Below are 22274 nucleotides of genomic sequence, written 5' to 3'. Positions count from 1 at the left end.
ACGTCATGACGTCATCACGTTCTTCCCGCCATTGGGGCATCACGTGACTAACGGCATGATGTCATCACGTTGAAACCGTGCTGTAAAGGTAACTAGGCATTGTACAGTCAAACAGTGTAATTAAAGGTACAGGCACAGACAGTAACTACATTGCTGTTAAAGGAATTATGTACAACCGCTCTGAGTCCTTTGGTGGCTCCGCCACAATACTATATTTCAAACTTGGAGCTCTTTGTCATTATATTGTTACTTTTTCTGGATTCTAAGCTTTTAAAAGTTGACCACACACCTGTGTTGAACTTTACAGTGCATTGGTTAGACCACACCACCATGCCACAATAACGATGCATTTACATTAGAAAATGTACAGAAAAGAGTGACGAGCCTGATCCTAACTGTAAAATGGTGTGGTGGGGGGGGGGGTCTCATCAAAGTATATAAAATATTAAATGGCAGAAATGAGTTCAACCCAGATTTTTACTTCAAAGTATAGCAAAAAAGTAGAACCAGAGTACATAAATGGAAATTAGTGAGGAGTTAATTTAGAACAGATACCAGGGAAAAAAACCTCTTTACTTGGTGATAAATGTTTGAGATAATGTACCAAGCAAAGTAATCAAGAAAAAAGTAAGAGGCAAAAACATTGAAGTTATTCAAGTAGGTGACATGATTGGAAAATTAATGTACTTAATGCCATGGCCCAAATATCCTTTTCTTAACCCTACCTTTTCTTGGGCATTGCTAATGATGAGGAACAGTGAATGGCTAATAATTGGTGTGAAAGGTGTCACATAACAATTAATGGATAATGGCAGATATGCACATTTTCTAAAAATAGTCTGTACATTCTGGGATGCGATTGGTAAACTTAGATAGACTGTGATTGGCTGGCAATGAGTAATAAAATGGTCATTTTCTCTGGGGGTTCACAGTTTGGGTTTTTAGTGGTTTATAGATGTAACCTAAACCCTGAGATTGAAATGTGTATTGAATACAGATGCCAAAAGTGATTACAAGGCTAACATCTCGCTGAAGGGTTGAGATGATGCTGTATGACAGTGCTGGGGTAATGGAACCAGATTGCTTTAATGGAACTGATCCTGCTCCATAAGGTTTTAAGAAGGAAAGCAGTGAAAGATTGTTTCTACTTGTTGGCACATCAGTAACAAGAGAGCACAGATTTAGAATTATTATTAGAAGAGCGAAGGGAAAGTTAGATTTTTTTTTATACTAGATTATTAGAGCATGAAATGCTTTACCACAAGTGGCTACTGAGGCAGAGGCTATAACATTGTTTAAAATTTAATTGGATAAGTATTTGAGGGAAAAATATAGAAAAAGGAAATCGGGGAAATGGAATTGAATAGGATAGCTCCAGTTGAAGAGCTGGTGCCAGCACAGGCCAGATAGGCTGAATTGGCTCTTTGTGCGATGAGTGTGGAACCTGACCCCAATGTTGTAGTAATAATCTTATAGTTTGAATTGTCCCAATATAACTTTAATACAGAAATGACCTTGATACCCAAATATTTAATTTTAATAATTTTCCATATAAAGGGTGCAAACCCTATGGAACTCATGCAGTGTCTGTTGAGGGATATTAATCTTCTATTTTTTTTCTATAACTAGAAAGATAAAATTCCTCGATAACATTTAGCATATCTGGAATCTATTTGTTTAGGCCTGTCACCTTTAAGATCATCTGCCTATAAACAGCATTTGTGGTACTTGCCCCCTGTGCCTACTCCTTGGTTTCAAATGAGCTCTGGTAAGGACTCATGAGTGACAACAGATCTGCCAAGTTTCTGTCATTTGCAGGGAGTCTTTTTGGCTTGAAAAATATGACCACATCTCCTTTTGAAAAATAAACACAGCTCCATAAGTTTTAAGTGGGCTTTCAATCTCTTACTCTTTATGATCATAAACTTCACTCTCAACATTTCCCAGATATTGGCATCCTGTCCCTTACCTTATGAATGAACAGCCCATCATTGGTAAAGATAGATCCCTTCTCTGGAGATGTATATTGTTTCTATCCACTTAATAAATTCGAGACCCAATAAATCTTTAGAGTTAAAAACAAATATTTCCATTCCACATGGTCAAATGTTTTTCTAGCATCAGGGTAGTAGCAACTGCCAGATGTACAAGTGTACAAGTATCTGGGGCTAAGAAACTCCTGCTCTTTTTTTATAAAATTAACTCATCAAAGCTAATAATATTTTGCCTCTATATTTTTCACTCGCCAGGCCAGTACCCGACAATAATTCAATGTTTGGGAAGGAGGTAGCTTTTAGCTAGAATGCTATAAGGGTGCAAGGGATCCTTTTTTAGGCTTTAGTCATGTGAATTTGTTATCCACAGGTGGAAACTTCCATAATCTGTGAGCTTCTTTAAAATTAAGTCTTTGAGCTTCCCTGATGATGGAAGAGGTTATATTCCTTTAATGGAGTTGCATTGAGTTCATTAGTATGGGCATATTTTATATGGAAAGTGGGAAAATATTTGGGTATCAAGCTTATATAGTAACGGTACCACCCAATGTGGTATTGAGCTAGGTCAATCCCAGCCCTAATTTTTAGTCCATGCTGAGTGAACTGGTTTCATTCAGGGTGGCAGTAGGAATGCTAGAATTGGCCTTTGTGCACCTGGTCTTTGCAGGAGAAAAATCAGCCATGGTTCTCTCTCTTGATTGCTGTCCAATATCCTTTGCTGGCAAGAATGCATGTGTGTGGGCATCTTGGAAAAATAGATTGCCAGCATTCACTGTCCAGACTTGCACATGAGGACTGATCATTTGGCTGTTAGTACCCATGACCATGTACTCCACCAAGAGTTGGCACGTCTAAGAGTGGAAAGGAGAAAATTAAAGGGCTCAGTCCTTTTTCTTTTTGTTAAAAGTATATTGTAATGTTTGTGTTTATTTTTCCTCAGGCCATTTGTCATTTGACTGTGAAAAAGCAACTCACCAGGAATGCCAGCCCTCCTTCCATCAACAACCAACACCAGTACCTTGTGACATTGCAAATCATGGACCAAGTTTACAGCCATCTCTTCTGTGTCAGAACCCTGGCCAACAATATTCAGTCTGTCACAATCATTGTCCAGACATGCATCCAGTTCACAAAGAGCACGAGGCCTTAAACTGTTTGCAGCATAACCAGAGTTTGGGCCAGCTGCCAGGACACTTGCAGCATCAGCTCCACATGCAGTACAGTAGCATGCACCAGAGCCAGTCGCAACAGAAGTATTTTCCACGTGCATTGCCAGTACAGCCGATACCAACTTTGCAGCAGTGGCACGTAGCTCAGACTGGGCTTGAGCATAGCTCAGTTTTGATAGGACATCACCCGCAGCAAAGTCTGCATCCAGCATATACCATGCAGCAACAAAGAAGCATAACACCAATGCATGTGGTAGCCTTGCAGCCACCAAAGCAACTTGTGCACCAGCCACGACCACAGAAGCAGCGCTGTCAAATGCAACATTTGAAACAATCAGCATTGCAACCCTATCCTGTGAAGCAGCAACAGCAACTGCAACTGCAGCAAATTCAACAACAACCATCTGTGGGAGAGGTGCAGGGCAAACCCCGTCCAGAGGAAACAGGCCAACAGAGCACAGGCACAAAACAACCGTGTCAACCAGAGCAAATGCCAATGAGCCTTAAGGATCTCCTAGAGCAACCGCAGCAATTTAACCAGAACCAGCAACATGTGCAAGATACTACTTTGGCACAGAATTCCATTATAAGGCAGCCTGTCCTAAAGAAACAAGAAATGCCAGTGGAACTACAGCACCTTGGTCTCCAAAGAGTAGTGGTGAATGATCAGGACCAGCCGACTGGACTGGACCAGCAGAGTGAAGATAACCAGGTGTCGCAGTTAAATGTCGTCAAACAAGTTACTGTAAGTGAGATAACAGGTTACAAGGCTTATCACAGCTTGCTTCTTACAATTTTTTAAAAAAACATTGGAAATATGGTCTAGTGCGGAGAAGAGTTTCAGTATAAAGTGCTTCTATAAGTATTGTAGCGTATACCTGAGTAAGCCTAAGCCAGGATTGAGACACTGTTCTTGGCTATTTTTGCAAATTAAGAAAACTTGTAATGTTCAGGACAAGCTAGAAGGGCTTCTACATTCTGAGCTGAACGTGAATGAGGTTTGTCTCGCCCATTTAAGGCACTTCAACAAAGACTTAAAAGGGTGAAAGGTTGAATTCGGCTTCATATATTTTATTTAAAGGATGGATAGAATCAGCATTAAAAAAAGAAAATCACCTTTGTCTCGATCATTACAGTATTGTGTAAAGGTCTGTTGTAAAAAGTTGACAACTCTATGTTTGTGCTAAGCATAAGCAACAAATAATTTTTAACTTGATTCTGGTATCCTTATTAATTGGAGTGAGGGAGCTTTGGGTGTGAGACGTCATTTACAGCTGCATGATTTCTCAGTTTTCATTCCCTTGTGCTTAATTGTTTTGGTGTCACAGTGCTTAGAGTGGGGAAGGGAAAGGCAGCAGTTGAGGGCAGTGCTCTTGTGATAGTAAGCAAATGAAGAAATTACAAAGGTTGAACATGGGAGCAGCCAAAGAACGAAATGAAGAACAGGTAATAAATAATGTGTTACTGTGAAAAGATGTGTTACAAAAAGGGAGGAGATTATTTCAATGTGATGGGTCTAACTGACAGAGAAGAAACCAGCAAAGAAGACCATCAATTATTGAATCTTTGTCTGTATGTCTGTTTCTCTCTCTCTGTCTTTGTGCATGTGTGCGCACTCGCTCTCTCCCTCGCTCTTTTTTTCTCTCTCTCACACACACATTATCCCATTTTTCTTCACTTGCTATCTCTCTCGCTCGCCAAAGGTGTTTATTTGGTCAACGCCGACACAATTGCTCTTTTAACACTGCCTTTCTCTGTCCACTGTCTGTTTATCGCTCCATCTCCATCTATCCTTTGCAGTGCCTTTTTATTTCTTTTCTTTTCATCTTTTCATTCAGAAATTCCTCACAGGAGTTGGTGGTTAGGTTCAATTTTTACTGCTGAGGCACACTGCACGACGGAAATGGAAAGCATGTGTGGACATGTGAGGAGAGGATAATAAGATACAGTAATGCCAGTCCATAGTGGGACTGGGCTACTTTCGCTATGCCAGTGTTACTTTCCTGGTTTGATTTCTAAAAGTTTTGTTCTTGATATTTCGCAAATAATCTTTCAGTTTTAACCTTGTGCTGCTTTGAAGTATGCTCTCTACGTGTTACATAGCTCTGATGAGGCAGAAAAAAGATTTGGAAAAGGTGATGATAAGGCTACTGAAAGGCTTGCAAAAGGTCACGATGAAACTTATAGAATGTTTGATAAAAGACTTCAGTGTGGCTGACCAAAGGAAGTGATGACTCCTCAAAAATGCTGCAGTGATGCTGTAGGGAGACTCTGCCTGTCCTGTAACTAAGTTTAGAAGTTAGACAAAGCCGTAAAGGTAGTAAGCAAAAATAAACTAGTCATAAGTTTGGATCTGTGATTCTTCACAGTACTTCACAGCTTATACTTACGATAATGGCTTTGAGTGATGCAGTGAGCCAGCATGCCATCTTTTCAGTTCTGTAGATTGGTTTAAATCCAACATTCTCTTGCTGGCACAGTTCCTCATCAAACTGGTCCACGATACAAAACTATCCATAGACCTGTACAAATTAGCATTAAATTAGCAATCCCACTCTGGCCAAAACTACTTCATGGTAGCTTTGTGGGGCACTCATCTGAGATTGATAATTAAAGCATATTGTTGGGGCACATTGTTGACTGTGGGGTTTTTAACCTAGGAGGGGCTTGATGCGGTTATTATGGGGCCGATTTTCCCGCAGATATGGGGAATTGTCGGGTTCCCCGAATGTTGGGGTTCCCACACGAATGTAAATGGGTCTGCCAGATTGATGCAATTTTCCCTCAGTTGGCCAATTCATTTCCAGCGTGTGGGAACCCTTGCTAATTAACTATTTCCAGTCAGAAAGTCGCACAGTATGATGTCATCATTCGTGGTGCTTTTAAGGCCCACAGCAAGCATTGCAACCTCTGCAGGCTTCCATACGAACCACACAGGATGGCAGAGGAGCCTGTAGCAGCTGTGGCTAGTGCCAGACCCCGAGCTGCCTGCAAATTCGACGAGGCTTCACTGCAGGCATTATTGGATGGGGTGAGGGCCCACAGGGAGGTCCTCTTCCCTAGGTCAGGGAGGAAGAGGCCTCCCACTGAGACCAAGGCTGCATGGATGCAGGTGACAGCAGATGTCAACTCACTGGGAGTCACCAGAAGAACCTGGATACAGTGTCGGAAGCGATTCCATGACCTTCACTGTACAGGAAAAGTAAGTATGAAGTTTCCATCACCCTCAAACTGATCCCCATTGCCTTTCCCCACCAGCACTCAGCTTTAGCACTCTCTTCCTCCACATCCTACTTCACAGTCACATCCATGCACCCTTATCCATTCCCTCTCTCTCTATGCTCACATTCACATAACTATTCCACCATGCCGCCCTCACACTCCCTCTCACTCTGATGCTTTGAGCACAACTGACAACACACAGGGAGGACCCTTGGTCTTGCAGCATCACACCATCTTTGTCCCCCTCTAAGTATCTATGCTATGCAATCTCTACACTCACTCCTTCATTCTCACTCAAACTCCACTTGTCTCCCTCATTGCAGGAAAAGAGAGCTCACAGCAACAGAAAGCGAGCCAGGACTGGAGGAGGCCCACCCTCAATAGCCCACCTGACCCCCTGGGAGGAAGGAGTGCTGGAAATTGTCGGGGCTGATGTGGCTGTGGAAGCTGGGGAAGGAGAGACAGGGGCAGTCCCGCAAGCTGGTGACAGAATAGTTTTCCATCTCTCTCATTGACATAGCATGAGTCGCTGTTATGATTCTGAAGCTACATCATTTGGACTTATGAGCATCTACAAAATCCAATGTGCATGTTACCTTGGCATCAAATCTCTAACTCTTTCCTTTACTCCCCCACAGGACCATCCAATGCCCCCGTCCCCACTGCGGAGGAGGAAGAGGCTGAGCAGCCAGACGCCTCAGAGGAAGCTCCAACCTCTGAGGGCGCAGCGTCAGCAGAATTCAGCGCACCCAGCACCAGCGCAGACACTCGCACCTCGGTGGGACCTTCGCACGATAGAGTAGTGTTGTCACCTGGTGTATCACAGCTCACAAGTGAGCATCAGCAGATGGTGAAGACAGGGACAGCAGTGGAGAGTCCTCAATAACAACAGAAAATGCTCGTCCTCGTTGGAGGGCGCAGGACTCTGCCAGCTCAGCTCAGCTCCATGTCGACCCTCTGCCTCTGGGTCCATCCGCAAGAGAAGAGGTGATGGATCTCCATGCACAGATGCAGGAGTCTCTGGCAGGTTTTGTCTCCAGGGTCGCTACGAGTGTGGAGCAAATGGAGTAGTCCATAGCGAACATGAGCAGAGCCTTTGTGGAGTCATTGGCGCATGAACGCATCACCACGGAAAGGATGGCTACAGTAGAGGAGAGGATGGCTACGGCCATGGAGGAGCTAAGTCACCAGAGTGTTGAAAACATGGTGAGTGTTCAGAATAGACTGACATCTCTGGAGGAGCGATGGTCAGCTATTGAGCAGAGAAACCAGACCTTCATGGCAGGCCCTCTGAGTAGGACTGCCATTGTAGAAACGGGTCCCCATGGCCCCCCTGATGTGCAGCAAGCTGCTCTCAAGCCACTTGCAGGCACTGAGGGGGACCTGACCCATGAGAGGGAGGTTGGTGGCAGACCTCAAGGAAGTGGGGGCTCCTCTCCAAGCGCTCACACTTCCATGCCACTGCAGAGCCCTCGGTCAGAGCCCCACCGGAGTCCACACCCAAGCGAGAGAGGCGTCTCAACCCCTGCACAGCCGCAGGAGCAGCAGACTGCTGGCGAGCCCTCACAGGCTCACCACCCCAGAGGACGCCCACCAAAGGTGTCGAGACAGGAGCAGCAGGAAAGTGAGCAAGGGGCCGCCACATCTGCTGTAGCCACAGGGGAACCACTACGTAGGAGCACGCGTAAGAGGAAAATAAAGCACCACTAATCACAAGGGTAGTCACTTGGGTGAAAAGTTTTGTACATAGTTATTATGTCATCAGTATCTTGTTTATAAAAAATCTGATGACAACTGCTGCAGTTGTGGCGTGTGTCATTTGGCGAAAGGGGATTTCGTCTTGCGGCCTTAGGATTACTTGCAGTTGTCAGGATGCTGGTCAAATAGGTAGGAATGCGCAGGGTTTGGCCATTGTCCATGCTCAGGTAAGAAGCAGCGAGGCTACAGTGTTTGATGTACTAGGCTAAGCAAATCTGGACAGGATGAGTGCGTTCCTTGCATCCTGGGCAGCAATGTTCTCGCGTAATGGTGCCGCTGGTTGATGGGCCTCTGCAGGATGGTCGTTTTCGCCCTCCTCCTCCTCCTCAGCATCATCTTCATCCGAGGCGGGTCTGTGAGGAGCCACTTGGTCCTGAGGAATCTGCAAGCCACGACGCTGTGCCATGTTGTGAAGTACACAGCAAACCACGACGATTTTGGAGACCCTGGCTGCTGAGCACTGTAGGGCTCCACCTGATCTATCCAGGCATCTGAAGCGCATCTTCAGCAATCCGATGGTTTGCTCAATAATGCATCTGGTGGAAATGTGGCTGGAGTTGCAGCGCTCCTCAGCTTCGTTGGCTGATCTCAACGGCGTCATTAGCCAAGTCCGCAGGGGATAGCCCTTGTCTCCAAGTAGCCATCCCTGAAGTTCGTCTGGCGGCCTGAATAGCGGAGACACAGTAGACTGGTGCAGTATGAAGGAGTCATGGCAGCTGCCAGGGTACTTGGCACAAACATGCAAAATCTCCTTCTTGTGGTCACACACCAGCTGAACGTTAAGGGAGTGAAAGCCCTTGACAAAAACTCCTGGATTGCGATGGGGTGCCCTAAGGGCCACATGTGAGCAGTCAATGACGCCCTGCACCCTTGGAAAATCTGCCAGATGAGCTAATCCAAGCGCTCGCGCCCTCACACTTGCGCAATCCCTGGTGAAATGGATGTGATTGTGCGTGAGGGCAAAGAGTGCATCGGTTACCTCCGTGATGCAAGTGTGTGCGGCCGCCTGGGAGATGCCACTGATATCTGCTGCTGATCCCTGGAAGGAGCCTGAGGCAAAAAAGTTGAGTGCGGTGGTGACTTTGAAGGCCACTGGTAAGGAGTGTCGACCTGGTGCTCTGGGCTCCACGTCTTGTTGCAGCATTGCGCAGATGTCAATCATTACCTCTCGCGAAAGTCGGAGCCGCCTTTGGCACTGCTGCTCAGTCATGTTGAGGTAGCTGACCCTGTGTCTGTAGACCCTGTTTGGGGGGTACCTCCTGCACCGACGGCCTTCCATGCGCTGGCCCTTTCTGGCCTGTGCTGCCTGAGGTGGGTGAGCCCCAGCCTGTCGCTCCTGCTGCTGCTGCTGTTGTTGCTGGATCTGCTGCTGCCGCCTCTGCTGCTGGAGATCCTCTAATGCCAAGAAGGGAAGGAAAAAAAGGCCTCCCATGCTTCTGGTAGGTGCCTCAGTTGAGGAAGCGCTGAGTGAGGGTGGCGAGAGGGACTTCCCAGGAGCTCACACTGGAGAAGTGTGTGAGGCTCCAACCTTCCACAGCTGTGCCTAAGCCTGGAACAAGTTGCCCCAAGCCTGAAACAACAAGATCCTGCAACCTACAAATGATGTCTGATTAAATCTCTTCTTTCCTGATTGACCTGCAGCTGATAGCCAGCAATCCGATATTGTTCACGCCAGGTTTCATCAGCAGGGTTTCCACCAGGCGTGTTGAACGTGGGAAAAGGCTGAAAATAGCAAGGGCCCCTTAAAATGGCATTTTCGATGCCAATTATTGGTGATTAAGGTGCCTGAAGACCACTCCCGCCTGCTGCGGGCGAGACTGATTCGGGTCGGACAGAAACGCCTGGGTGAAAATCGGACGGGGCAGGGAATCAGGCGGGGGGTCGCGACCCCCTATTTCCCCCCCCCCCCCCCCCCACACGCCTGAAAGCCCGCCTGACGGCTCCAGGAAAATCGGCCCCTATGTGTCTGAAATGGAAAAGAAAATTGATTTCCTTGGGCCCAATTTGTGAATTACAGGAAACTTTGTGCTATTCGGCACCGACGGGACCGAGCTGTTGCCGTTCCCTCAAAACTGCCGGACATACCAGCGTTAATGTTGAAGCATACGGAGCTTTTCATCTCCGTACCTGACAACAAACACTGTTGCTTAGCAACAGCTTCTAAACAGTCAGCCCGTACCTTGGAAGCGTCTCTGTAGCTTAGCAACAGCTTCAGAGAGACTTTCCAGAGCCTGACTGTTGGAAAAAAAAGCCATGAGAAGAAAAAAAACCTAACAAAACGGCTCCTGATTTTTGCCGGTGGCTCGAGCTTGCCGGACACTTAGCCTCCGGATAACACAAAGTTTCCTGTAGATAGTTTAACAAACGTTGCAGCCAGAAACATCCAAGATAGACAGATGTCTCTCACGTTTGATCTCTGATGGTGCCGATGACACAGAAAGACGTGGGAAAATTGAACTGGAGTACCAGAGGGAAACTAGCTGCTAATGCATGCTCTGACAACCCTGATTCAACAATAACTCTACGTTTAAACTTCTAACAATTCATATAGCAGGAAGGATCACAATCACACAGGCTAGGATCTTGCTGAATGCAGGAAAGTTGATGGGCCTGGACTAATTAACATTTTGAAAGATTTCAAAATAAAAATAAGTGGTAGAACTCGAAACCTGTGTCACAAATGAATCCCATAGTTATGTACAATAATTTAGTCTAAATGGTGGCATTGGGGTTGGATCCTTATGGTGCATCATGGATATTCCAGAAGTAGTGGGGTAGAGAGACTTTAATATGTTTGAGTTTATTGACGTGTTTATATGTTAATCCACTTGTGATTCTTTAGTTCAATTATTTTGTTTGTTGCTTTGCCCATTTTCCCAAAATGTGAATGGAGAAGAGTGGTGCAGTAGAGTGAAACCTGGTCAAGTGGTCAAAAGTAGTTTGGTGAAAAAGCAGTACCAGTCCACACTGGAAGGCACAGCCGTGTGTATAGCATTTTCCTGTATCAGCACTGAACATAAATGCTGATGTTATCTCGCGCCTGATCAGAAAGTGCAGTCGCACTTCTGACTTCATCGTGAGGTGCACAGATGGGAGCTAATCCTCCATTGCTTTTCACTACGACACACCTGCTAGCAGAAAACAAAAATGGTAAATGCTGAAAAAGGTACATAAATCTTAACATTTATGCATATATTACAAAAATACCACAATCCAGAGAGCATTCCAAGATAGTAACACATCAAGGAGTTAAGATGACATTGATAAACTGCTTTGAGCTTTACTCTAATTTGTACTATTGCAATGTAATGTAGACCAGACTGTGTTATATGATGTATATAATGTATCGGCTTCTCTGAAGGAGTAGCTTTGCTAGTGGGTCAAAGCTCTGTGTTAATTGCTTGTGTATTCATAAAATTGTTGTGGCAAGTATGCCCATTGATTCTAGAACCCAATCTAAAATACCCATATAACTGAAGGTGGACTAAAATCCTTCTTGACGTGCGTCAGCGTGGTGTTTTTTGGGATGGAACAGAATGATTGGTGAAGGTACATACAGCTTGGCTTGGAAGCACCTTGATGTATAAATAATTGGTTATCAAGGATGTTCCCAGGATAGCCTACTGAAATGGGCAGTATCAATGTGTTTTGAAAGGCAATTAATGTGCTTCTGAAAAAAGAAAGGATTGAGGGATACAGTAAGGAGGCAGATTTGTGGAGTTGAACTATTGGAACAATGACCTTTTGAGTATTTATGTTCATGTGTAAACAATGTATTTATAATGCTCTCCTAAGGTGATTTCCTATCGTCATGTGTCCAGTGAAATTGTAAATATGCTTTTTATAATCATGACATGTAAGGCAGGTGAGGGATTTCTCCGATTTAACCATATGACCACCAGTGTTACAGCAGTGAATTCATTTTTTAATTTTCACCAATGTTTTTTCCCCAGTTGCACAATCACCTTGATGCTGAGGAACAGCAGATCATAAATTGTCACAGAGAAAACACCATCCCTCTCCAACCACTGGATTTATTGGGACTACGTAACACACTTGGGAAACAATCAACCACCACTAGGTCCTCAACAAAAAAGATGTCTTCACCTGCTTTGAAAAAAGGAAGGAAAAAGGTAGTAATTGGAAAGAAAAATTGCTAGATTGTTGATGATTCTATTCATGAATTGTCAAAACTACAGCCGAGAATTTAACTCTGGGTGTGAGTGCGACATGTGGAGGTTAAGCTGGGCGGGTAGTGCCTTTGATGGCACCAGTGTGATACCCAGGCAGTTTTAATTCCTAGGCCTAATTACCACATTCCAGGACGGATTCCCGCCCGAGCCTGGTGGGAATGACGAGGAGTCCAGTGTGGCATGAGGGTTCACAGGGTCCCAAAGGAATGGTCCCCAGCACGAGGTGATTGGAGTCAGGGGAGGGAAGGGAAATCCTAGGCATGGGAGGCTCAAGGTTTCCTTGTGGAGCCCAGAGGAGCACACCTGTTCCTCCTGGCCCTCAAAGAAACTTTCAAAATTTTTTTTTTAAAATCTTACTTGGGTCTCTTCTGGCCACAATACTGCCTGTCACCAGGTTTCACTGGCAGGCCCAGCACTGAAAGTCACTGCCACGATTGGCAGAAAAATTTGCGTTGACCTCCAAAGACCTGGCAGTTAAAATTGCAGTGGGTGCAAATGCATCGGGAAGGCAGCAGGAAGTGTCTAACCACCGTTTTACTCACTCACAACAACCCCCCCCCCCCCCCCCCCCACCCGCCCCCAAATCCCACCGGGCAGGCAGGATTAAAATCGGGCCCTGTGTATTAATACATATAATTCAATAATACTGTAGTCTGATTATGAATAAGTAATATATGTATAATATTGTATTTTCAAATACATAGACAATGCAGACAAAATCAGCAAACATCACCTTGGAATTTGTTGGAAATAATAGCCTGATAGAGGCAGAACTTTTGGGAGAGAGCATGGCAGGTGATCATCTCCAATAGACGCATGGACATTGGCAGCCATCTCGTCAAACCACCATCAGTGGAAGAACTTTCAGCTGAACTGTCTGGAGTGATCTCCCTACACCCTTATTTTTTTGTAAATCTTCTATATAAAAAAAAAAATACTTCCTGAAAATCCCTCTCTTCAATCATGCCTCCTGTCACCTCGCTTGCCTCCATGCCTCTCTTCCTCTGTGAAGTGTCTTGGGATGTTTTTCTATGTTAAAGGTGATATATAAATAGTGGTGGTGGTGATTGTTGTTACAGTGTTACATTGTCAGTAAGTAGTAACCCTGATCCTAGTGATAATCTTGGCTAGCAATTTTACTAGTGGGAGGGAAAGTTTTGATTGTGGTGTAAATTGTTATGGCTGGTGTTTGTTGAGATATGGACATGTACATCTGTGTGATAGGCTTTATTACTATAAGACTTGGATCTTGTACATATACTCAATGGGTAAGTGCACCTGCTGTTCAGCTGCATTGCCCGCAGGAATAGACGTCTAATAGCAATTCAGTGAACCACAAGACTACAGCGGAAAAGAACATCTTTTACATGAAAAAGCAATTGCAGAAATGCCTATGTAATACATGAAATACTTGTTTATCAGGGAAGATTGAGGTTGTTCTGAGTGCTGTGGCTATGTTTTCCGTGTCAAATCAATTTCTTGCTTTCAGTAGCATTTGCAGTTTTGTTTTCTCTGCATCAAAAATAGTCAGCATGCACTGTAAATGTCTACTGAGAATCGTCTGTTTATGTCCGTATAGCAGCAACACTTAAAGCTGAACTGCACAACATGTTTTACTCGATCCACAGACTGAAAAGGGGAAACAGATAAATTGCTGGAAAGTGAATTTTTATTTCCTTTGGGGGAAAAATTATGTTTTATCAAGAGACCATTAGATAAACTCTTCATCAAAGTGGTAGCTCAGTAACATCTGAACACCACATCAATGAATTGCTTGATGACACAAACATCAATTGCACAATTTTCCATTGAAGCAGATGCATTTTTAAAGATGGCAGCAAATAGACAAGTGATGTACCATTCTTGGATGGCTTTCTGTAATAGTTCGAAGACTCCAAGGCAGAGTAGGTCACATTTTAATTGCTTCTTTAAACAAAAAGCAAACAACTCCAGATGCTGGAAATCTGAAACAGAGAATACTGAAAACACTTAGCAAATCAGTATCTGTGGAGAGAACAGAGAAGTTAATATTTCAGGTGTGGACTCATCTTCAAAACTGGAAGATATTACAGATGCACAGTATTTAAAATGGTGTGCTGTCCTCTACATTAATGAGACCGAATGCAGATTAGGTGACCACTTTGGTCAAACACCTCCATTCTGTCCTTAAGTGCTATCTTGAACTCCCTGTTGCTTGCCACTTCAATTCCCTGTTTCCAACAACTACAACTTGCATTTATATAGTGCCTTTAACATAGGAAAACATCCCAAGGTGCTTCACAGGAGCATAATCAGACAAAAATTGACACTGAGCCAATTAGGAGAGGTGACAAAAATCTTGGTCAACAAGGTAAGATTTAAGGAAGGTTTTAAAGGAGGAGACAGAGAAAGATTTAGGGAGGGAATTCCAGAGCTTAAGGCCTAGGTGGCTGAAGGTGTGGCCATCAATGGTAAGGTGAAGGGAGTGGGGAGTGCACAAGAGTCTAGCATTGGAGCAACGGAGAGTTCTTGGAGGGCTGTAGGCCTGGAGGAGGTTACAGATATAGAGATGGGTGAAACCATGGAGGGATTTGAACACAAGGATGATAATTTTAATATTTAGGTGTTGATTGACCAGGAGCCAATGCAAGTAAGCGAGCACAGAGATGATAGGCGAGCTGGACTTGGTGTGGGTAAGAATACGGGCAACAGAGTTTTGGATGAGCGCAAGTTTATGGAGGATGCAAGGTGGGAGGCCGGCTAAGAGAACGTTGGAATAGCTGGTCCTAAAGGTAACAAAAGCATGGATGAGGGTTTCAGCAGCAGATAGGTTTGATTTTGAATCCTCCAATTAGGCCACAGCCATGTCATTGTGCTCAGGTATCTGTTGTTTTCTAATTGATATATACACAGTTCCCTATATTATATCTAATTACAAAATAAAACAGGTACAGTTCCCTCGTGTGATATTCTATTCAGTCTTATCATTGGAGCACAACACCCAAAACACATCCCCCTGGATCATCCAATGCAGCTTGTCATAACTACTAAAATTATAAATAATTGCTTATTATAGTGTGGAGAAGCACCAGAGGGACCTGCTATTGATCTGTTTTCCTTTGTTCTGTATGGGGAACTGTCTGGCCTCTGCTGGGCACCTTTGCTTGGCCAAAATTGGGAACTCACTAAGGGGAATTGCAATGGCTGTCTCCTAACAAAGGAATGTAAAATTGTCAAATACACAATAAGTCAGTCTGCATCTGGCAGAGAAAGGTAGGTTAGCATCTTGGAGTGTAACTCTTCATCAGAACCATCAAAAGTTTCTTTTTCTCTTTCAGATGCTGACCGATCTGTGTAGTTCCAGCATTCTCGCTTTTATTTTAGCATTCTCATACTGGCTTTTTTTAAAAAACCTCTTTACTAATGGAAAATTAGAACTCTGTTGTATCACAGATCTATTTGTGTTTTGTAATCTGGTAAATTAAGGGTTAATGCTTGCCTTTGTGTTTTAGTTTAATTAGATGGAAATGCTTTTACCCTGTTGTGTGCTGCTTGATCGCCCAACCCCCCCAGGTTGAGTCACTGCTAATTAGAAGCTGGGAGTTTGGGAGATTTTTTCTGCATTAGTTGAAGGGGAGGAGTTGATTTCTGCCAATAAGAAAGTATATATTGAAATATTATTAGAGGAGATGAGATTATGTATGACTATATACTGCTGGAACGGTCATTTCCAAATGTTTTTCATATTTCAGTGGTGCAGCCCTTGAGAAACCAGAGATGGACTGTTGTTCTACTTTTTAAAATAAAAATTATAATTTGATTGTAAATAACCTTTTGAGACTTCTTGGTGACCCTTTGAGTATTAGTAGCTCTGGGACAGGTGCCACTGTTGAAAATCTCTCCCCTGGGTGGGGCTTCTTTTTCTGGAATGGACTAATATTATCGGTGGAAGCTGCTGTGACATTTTATAAACAGTGACTCAGCTGTTAGTTTGGGAAAGCTAGGGGACAGATACAAGTGGATTACTCCCTCTGTGTGGATGATGGTGAAACAATAATTTCATAGTATTTCATTTATCTACTTCAACAGCTACATATCGATGATATCTCTGAAAACCAACATATTGGCCTAGAAACGGGGAGCCAGTCTCACCAGGGCACCGGAAGTACCGCCCCGGAAGGAGTCGTGAGCGCCCGCCGGAAATTCAGTTTGAGCGCCCCAAACGGAAGTGCGGCGCTACTCGAGGCGCCCCACATCCGTCTTGGGGCGCTGCAACTGAAAATCGCAGCGCTGCGGTACTGCAGGCCTTCCTCCCCTTCTTAAAGGGGAGGGGCCTGCTGCAGCGCGATCTGAGATCGCGAGTGCCGACAAAAGAGCCCGGCACCGAGAAGTGCTGGGCTCTTGGGAGGCAGCTGGCACAACACGTTGGGGGGGGGCTCAGGAGGCCGGGGGCGGCTGTGCGAAGAGGTGCTGGCAGGCGGCCAGCCAAAAAAATGGCCGCCCCGCACCTCGGCGCCTCTACCGCCACAGGCAGGCCCCCCTGAACCGGTCGCAAATTGCGACCGGCGTTACAGCGGGGGGGCGCTACCAAATTTGGCAATCGGGGTGGCAGTGGAGCGCTGCACACACCGATGACATCATCGGTGGCGGCGCAGCGCTACCGGCTAATGCCACCATTAGCGCCCCGCTAAATTTCACGGGAGGCGTGGCCAGTGGCGCTAAACCCACTAAGTGCCCTCTTTGGGTGCTAACTGGTGGCGCAGCCCACTGAATTTCTAGGCCATTGTGCTCGTGTGCTCACTTAATGAGCAAGCTTTGAGAGACTTTCAGATTCAAAATAAATAACCTATAAAGTGATTGTGATCTATTTATGTTGTACTGTCTTGTTCAGTTAAGTGCATTATACAAGTGATTTAAAAAAAAATTACATGTAGAGTTCTGGATTTGGAAAAGAAGATTTGTTAAACTGACCTCCCTTCTGTGGTAAAATAATAATTTAATTAATTTAACTTAATTTAATTTCCCACTGTAGCCATATTGTGGCCTCTCTAAATTTGCCAATTTTAGCCTTGAATTAGGGACAGTGGGCCCACGCTCACTAGGAACTGATTTAAAACTTCTGTGGTGCATTTCACTTTTGATCCTAAAGATATTTCATCATTCTGGCTCAGTTTCAAACTTGCACCCAGAGATGAATCTACTCATTGGAGTTCAGAAGAATGAGAGGCGATCTTATCGAAACATATAAGATTGTGAGGGGGCTTGATCGGGTGGATGCGGTGAGGATGTTTCCACTGATGGGTGAGACTAGAACTAGGGGGCATAATCTTAGAATAAGGGGCTGCCCTTTCAAAACTGAGATGAGGAGAAACTTCTTCACTCAGAGGGTAGTAAATCTATGGAATTTGCTACCCCAGAGAGCTGTGGATGCTGCAACATTAAATAAATTTAAAATGGAGATAGACAGTTTCCTAGCAGATAAGGGAATTAGGGGTTATGGGGAGAGGGCAGGGAAGTGGACGTGAGTCTAGATTTGGATCAGCCATGATCCTATTGAATGGCGGAGCAGGCCCGAGGGGCCGTATGGCCTACTCCTGCTCCTACTTCTTATGTTCTTATTATTTAAGTTACTGCACCATCCAGTCCACTCTTTTCTGTAACTCTTTTCTGAATCCTTTAGAAACTTCTTGCAGCTGGAAATGGGGCAAAGCAGCACAGACTGTCAAATGGTCATAACCATCAATCCGAGATAGCAATCTCCCTAGCCTATGCAGTGTTGATGTAGACAGGATGCACTGAGTTAACTGGAATTGATGATACAAGGACAGCATTTAACTTGAGATAGAGGCAAACTTGGTGTCTAAGTGATCCTTTAGATTGTTATTCTACTCTTTTTAAGTCACATTACATAAATTTATTAGTGGTGGTTACTTTTCTGCTGGGAATTGACCACCCACTAATTTTAATTTTCTGGCCTGCCTCCTTTTACCTGTAAACTTGAATTTTGGAATAGCAATCCCCAAATTTCCAAGAACACATAATATAAGGTGCCTTTTTAAATGCAGTAAGATGGGGGAGGGATGGAACTTTCTGTTGGCACTTACATAGGTGTCTGAAACGTGTTGTGATTTCTGGGATGTGATGTTAATTTAGCTATTTGACAGTGGTTTCACAAAGTTATGAAAAGAATCCTTGAAAAATACCCAAAAAGCTGTCTATCGATAAAAACATTGCCTGATCCAATGAGCACTATAGAATAGAAAGATCTCCACCTAAGCCAAATTAACAGATATCAGCCAAATCAACAGTGACTAAGCCACTCAACCTAGCAACAGGATAAAATCAGCCTGGGTTCTCACTCTTAAATGCGATCCTGAGACTCCTGCTGGGAAATCACAGAATCACAGAAACCCCACAGTGCAGATAGAGGCCACTTCGGCCCATCGAGCCTGCACCGACACATATCCCACCCAATTCCCCGCAAACCCTACACCAACACATATCCCACCCTATCCCCGTAACCCCACATATTTAATCCCCCTAACACTAAGGGTCAATTTATCATAGCCAATCAACCTAACCCGCACATCTTTGGACTGTGGGAGGAAACCGGAGCACCCGGAGAAAACCCATGTTGGACATTGGGTAAGGATAGGAGTGGCCTTGGCTGCAATGCCCTCTGCAGCCAAATTACATGTCAACACTCCTGTTCTAAAATTCTGGGATGGCAACCTTTTAGTTTCCAAGAACACATAATGTGATATTTTTAAGTAAAAGAAGATTTTCTTCCTACCCTTCTCTTCCCCCTCTTTCCTCCACCTTGCCCACCTCCCTCCAATTTTTAAGGCAACATGTATTTTCAACACCAAAGCTCTGATTGGTCCCCTTGGAGGATAAGAAACACCCAGCAGTTTGTCTGGAATGTATAATTTGATCCTGCCTGCCTCAGTAATCAAGATCTTTGCAATGTGTAATTTGATCCATTCATTGTGACAGCCAGGCTCCAGACAGAGCTCACAGTGCTAACACTACTTCTTTCAGAGAACAGACAGGGCTCACCCTCCTGGGTTAGGACCTTCTCTCCTCACCCCCCACTCCCCCAACAAGTTTCTGACCTTCTCTCTCCCCCCCACCCCGATCCCCTCTCCTCTCCCCCTCCGATCCCCTCTCCTCTGCACCCTCCGATCCTCTCTCCTCTGCACCCTCCGATCCTCTCTCCTCTGCACCCTCCGATCCTCTCTCCTCTGCACCCTCCGATCCCCTCTCCTCTTCCCACCCTCCGACCCTCTCTCCTCTGCACCCTCCGATCCCCTCTCCTCTTCCCCCCTCCGATCCTCTCTCCTCTCCCCCCTCCGATCCCTTCTCCTCCGCCCTCCGATCCTCTCTCCTCTCCCCCCTCGGATCCCTTCTCCCCCCTCGGATCCCTTCTCCCCCCTCGGATCCCTTCTCCCCCCTCGGATCCCTTCTCCCCCCTCGGATCCCTTCTCCCCCCTCGGATCCCTTCACGCCCCTCGGACCCCTTCTCCCCCCTCGGATCCCTTCACGCCCCTCGGATCCCTTCACGCCCCTCGGATCCCTTCTCCCCCCTCGGACCTCTTCTCCCCCCCTCGGACCTCTTCTCCCCCCCTCGGACCTCTTCTCCCCCTCTCGGACCTCTTCTCCCCCCCTCGGACCTCTTCTCCCCCCCTCGGACTTCTTCTCCCCCCCTCGGACTTCTTCTCCCCCCCGCGGACCTCTTCTCCCCCTCTCGGACCTCTTCTCCCCCCTCGGACCTCTTCTCCCCCTCTCTGACCTCTTCTCCCCCCTCGGACCTCTTCTCCCCCCCTCGGACCTCTTCTCCCCCTCTCGGACCTCTTCTCCCCCCTCGGACCTATTCTCCCCCCTCGGATCCCTTCTCCCCCCCTCGGATCCCCTCTCTGCTCCCCCCTTCGATGCCCTCTCCTCTTTTCCCCCATCCGATCCCTGACCTTCTCCGCACAGAGCCGATGAAAGCGTGCTGGTGAAGGCCGCAGCCGCCACGCCGTTTGGTTCTGCGCATGTGTGACAACATTGAGTGTGCATGCACGAAACTGGCACTTCCATTGGCCTTACAGGTGAGTACACAGCGCGTACTCACCCATGGGAACCTGAATTTCTGGCCCATTGTGTTCTTAGAAACTGGACAGTTACTATCCTAGAGAAGTCTGATCATGATTTCTCCAATCCCTCACCCCCAACCAATATTTGATCTGATAGATGTACTGGATCATTATATGCTTATCCATTGCTATAACCATTAGAACCAGCTTTCATTTGCACTCTATTTGCTTCAGTTGAGTATTACAGTGAAGTTGATATCCACATAAAATCTTGTTTTAATTTGTATTAATCAGTATTAAAATGCTTTTGTCGTGGTATATCTGTTGCAGCGTTCCGCTTCAGGCCGCATTAAATCCACACCACCAGTGGACGAGGATTCTTCCCACTTTATACCTTCATTGATTGAACTGCAATCCCGATCGACCATGACCAGATCAAACGGTGACACTCCGGATCTTCCGGCAGAGAAGATAACTGTAAACTGGGAACCAAAGAGCACAGAGTATAAGGTTACATTCACTTGTATTAATTGAAACATGACAATTAACTCTAGATCCATTTTTCTATTGTGAAAGTTTATGTATGTATGGGAACATAAGAATTGCTAGACGAAAAAAGACCAAAGTCCATTCAGCTCACCGTCTACCATCCTGGTAGTCACATGATACAATAATAGAGTTGTTGACTAATCATAGAAATCATTTAGTCTACAACAGACCCAGAATTGACACAAAAAAATCTCCAGTGGCGGAGAGCTTTGGGAAACATGGTCCAAAAATGTGGGTACGCCGTTTTTTGCTGCATGGTGGCATGGCGTACATTCCTTGTGCCTGAATAGTGAGGCCCGAGGTTTCCAGATTTTGGGATTTGGGCCTCATTATAATGGAGTCGATGTGGCATTGAGGCCCACCGGTGCAGACTTGGGCAATATCGGGCCGATGCTGGCATCGCAGCAGCTCTTGGGTAAGTGGCCAGGGGTCGGTCAGGCTGGGGTTCAGCAGAGGAGGCCGGGAGGGCTGATCGCGGGTCAGGAGAGAAAGTCGGGGGAGGGGTGGTGCTATCAGGGTTCGGCAGAGGAGATCGGGAGGCCGGGATTGGAAAAGGAGGTCGGAGTGTGGTCAGCAAGGATTGGGAGTGAGGGAGATGGGGTGGGGGCCAAACAACCTCTCTCTAAGTTCCAGATCAAATTCAGTGATTTGGAAAGGCAAACTGATAACTGCCATCAAAACATTTTTGTATTTGAATTGGATGGCTTGGTTCCTCCATCAAGCAAACTTCTCAGCATAACATCGTCACAACAGTGTAATAGGTTAAGCCGAGACTTGATTTCTGTGAATGAAGCTGGTTTTTAACTCCTTATGTCCCGTGACAATTAAAGAAGCTAAAACAAAAATAAATCCTAGCCCCAAATGCTTCATTTTTGTATCAGTTACATCATTAGAACTTTTCTGCGAGTTTAGAGTGGTATTTCAGACAGTGAGAATTGCTGTAGAGTAAGCTTGAGTGATTTCTATAATCGTTTATTATAATCAATAGCTTAATAACTAACCTCTTTCCACTTTTATTATCTTTTAGTCTGAAGACAGTGACACCAGATTACCAAAGGAATCCATAGAAATTGAATCAGTCCCTTTCAAAGAGAACAACTTCAAAGAACCGATGAACCTTTCTGTGAACGTTGGATGTAAGTTGTCTTCCCTGTCCTCGCTGTCAGTTAGCATTACCCCGCCATCCTTGTTTCAGAGGAAGGGGACACACCAGGTAATGTACAGAGGAGATGATATCACAGACCACCATGTGGCACCAAAGAATGAGGTGTACAGTGCAAAATGAGAGTGATCTATTTCCTGGGGTAAAGGAACAAATATATACCAGAATTG

General features: G+C 45.3%; 1 protein-coding gene across 2 annotated transcripts in view; it reads left to right on the top strand.

Annotated features, from left to right (window-relative positions):
- trim66 (tripartite motif containing 66) overlaps positions 1 to 22274 on the top strand; it is a 306202-nt gene that overhangs the window by 262108 nt on the left and 21820 nt on the right. For both annotated transcript variants that reach the window (XM_086007941.1, XM_086007942.1), the window contains exons 9-12: positions 2935 to 3908; positions 12097 to 12276; positions 20724 to 20903; positions 21970 to 22078. In XM_086007941.1, coding sequence (XP_085864067.1) covers positions 2935 to 3908; positions 12097 to 12276; positions 20724 to 20903; positions 21970 to 22078 — 1443 coding nt within the window. The remainder of the gene's footprint in view (positions 1 to 2934; positions 3909 to 12096; positions 12277 to 20723; positions 20904 to 21969; positions 22079 to 22274) is intronic.

The sequence above is a fragment of the Somniosus microcephalus genome, chromosome 15 (genome assembly GCF_052327205.1).
Source record: "Somniosus microcephalus isolate GS21.2 chromosome 15, FLI_Smic_1.0, whole genome shotgun sequence".
In the NCBI taxonomy this organism is placed as follows: Eukaryota; Metazoa; Chordata; class Chondrichthyes; order Squaliformes; family Somniosidae; genus Somniosus; species Somniosus microcephalus.
Note: the sequence above shows the minus strand (reverse complement) of the source record. Positions and strands in the feature narration are given on the sequence as shown.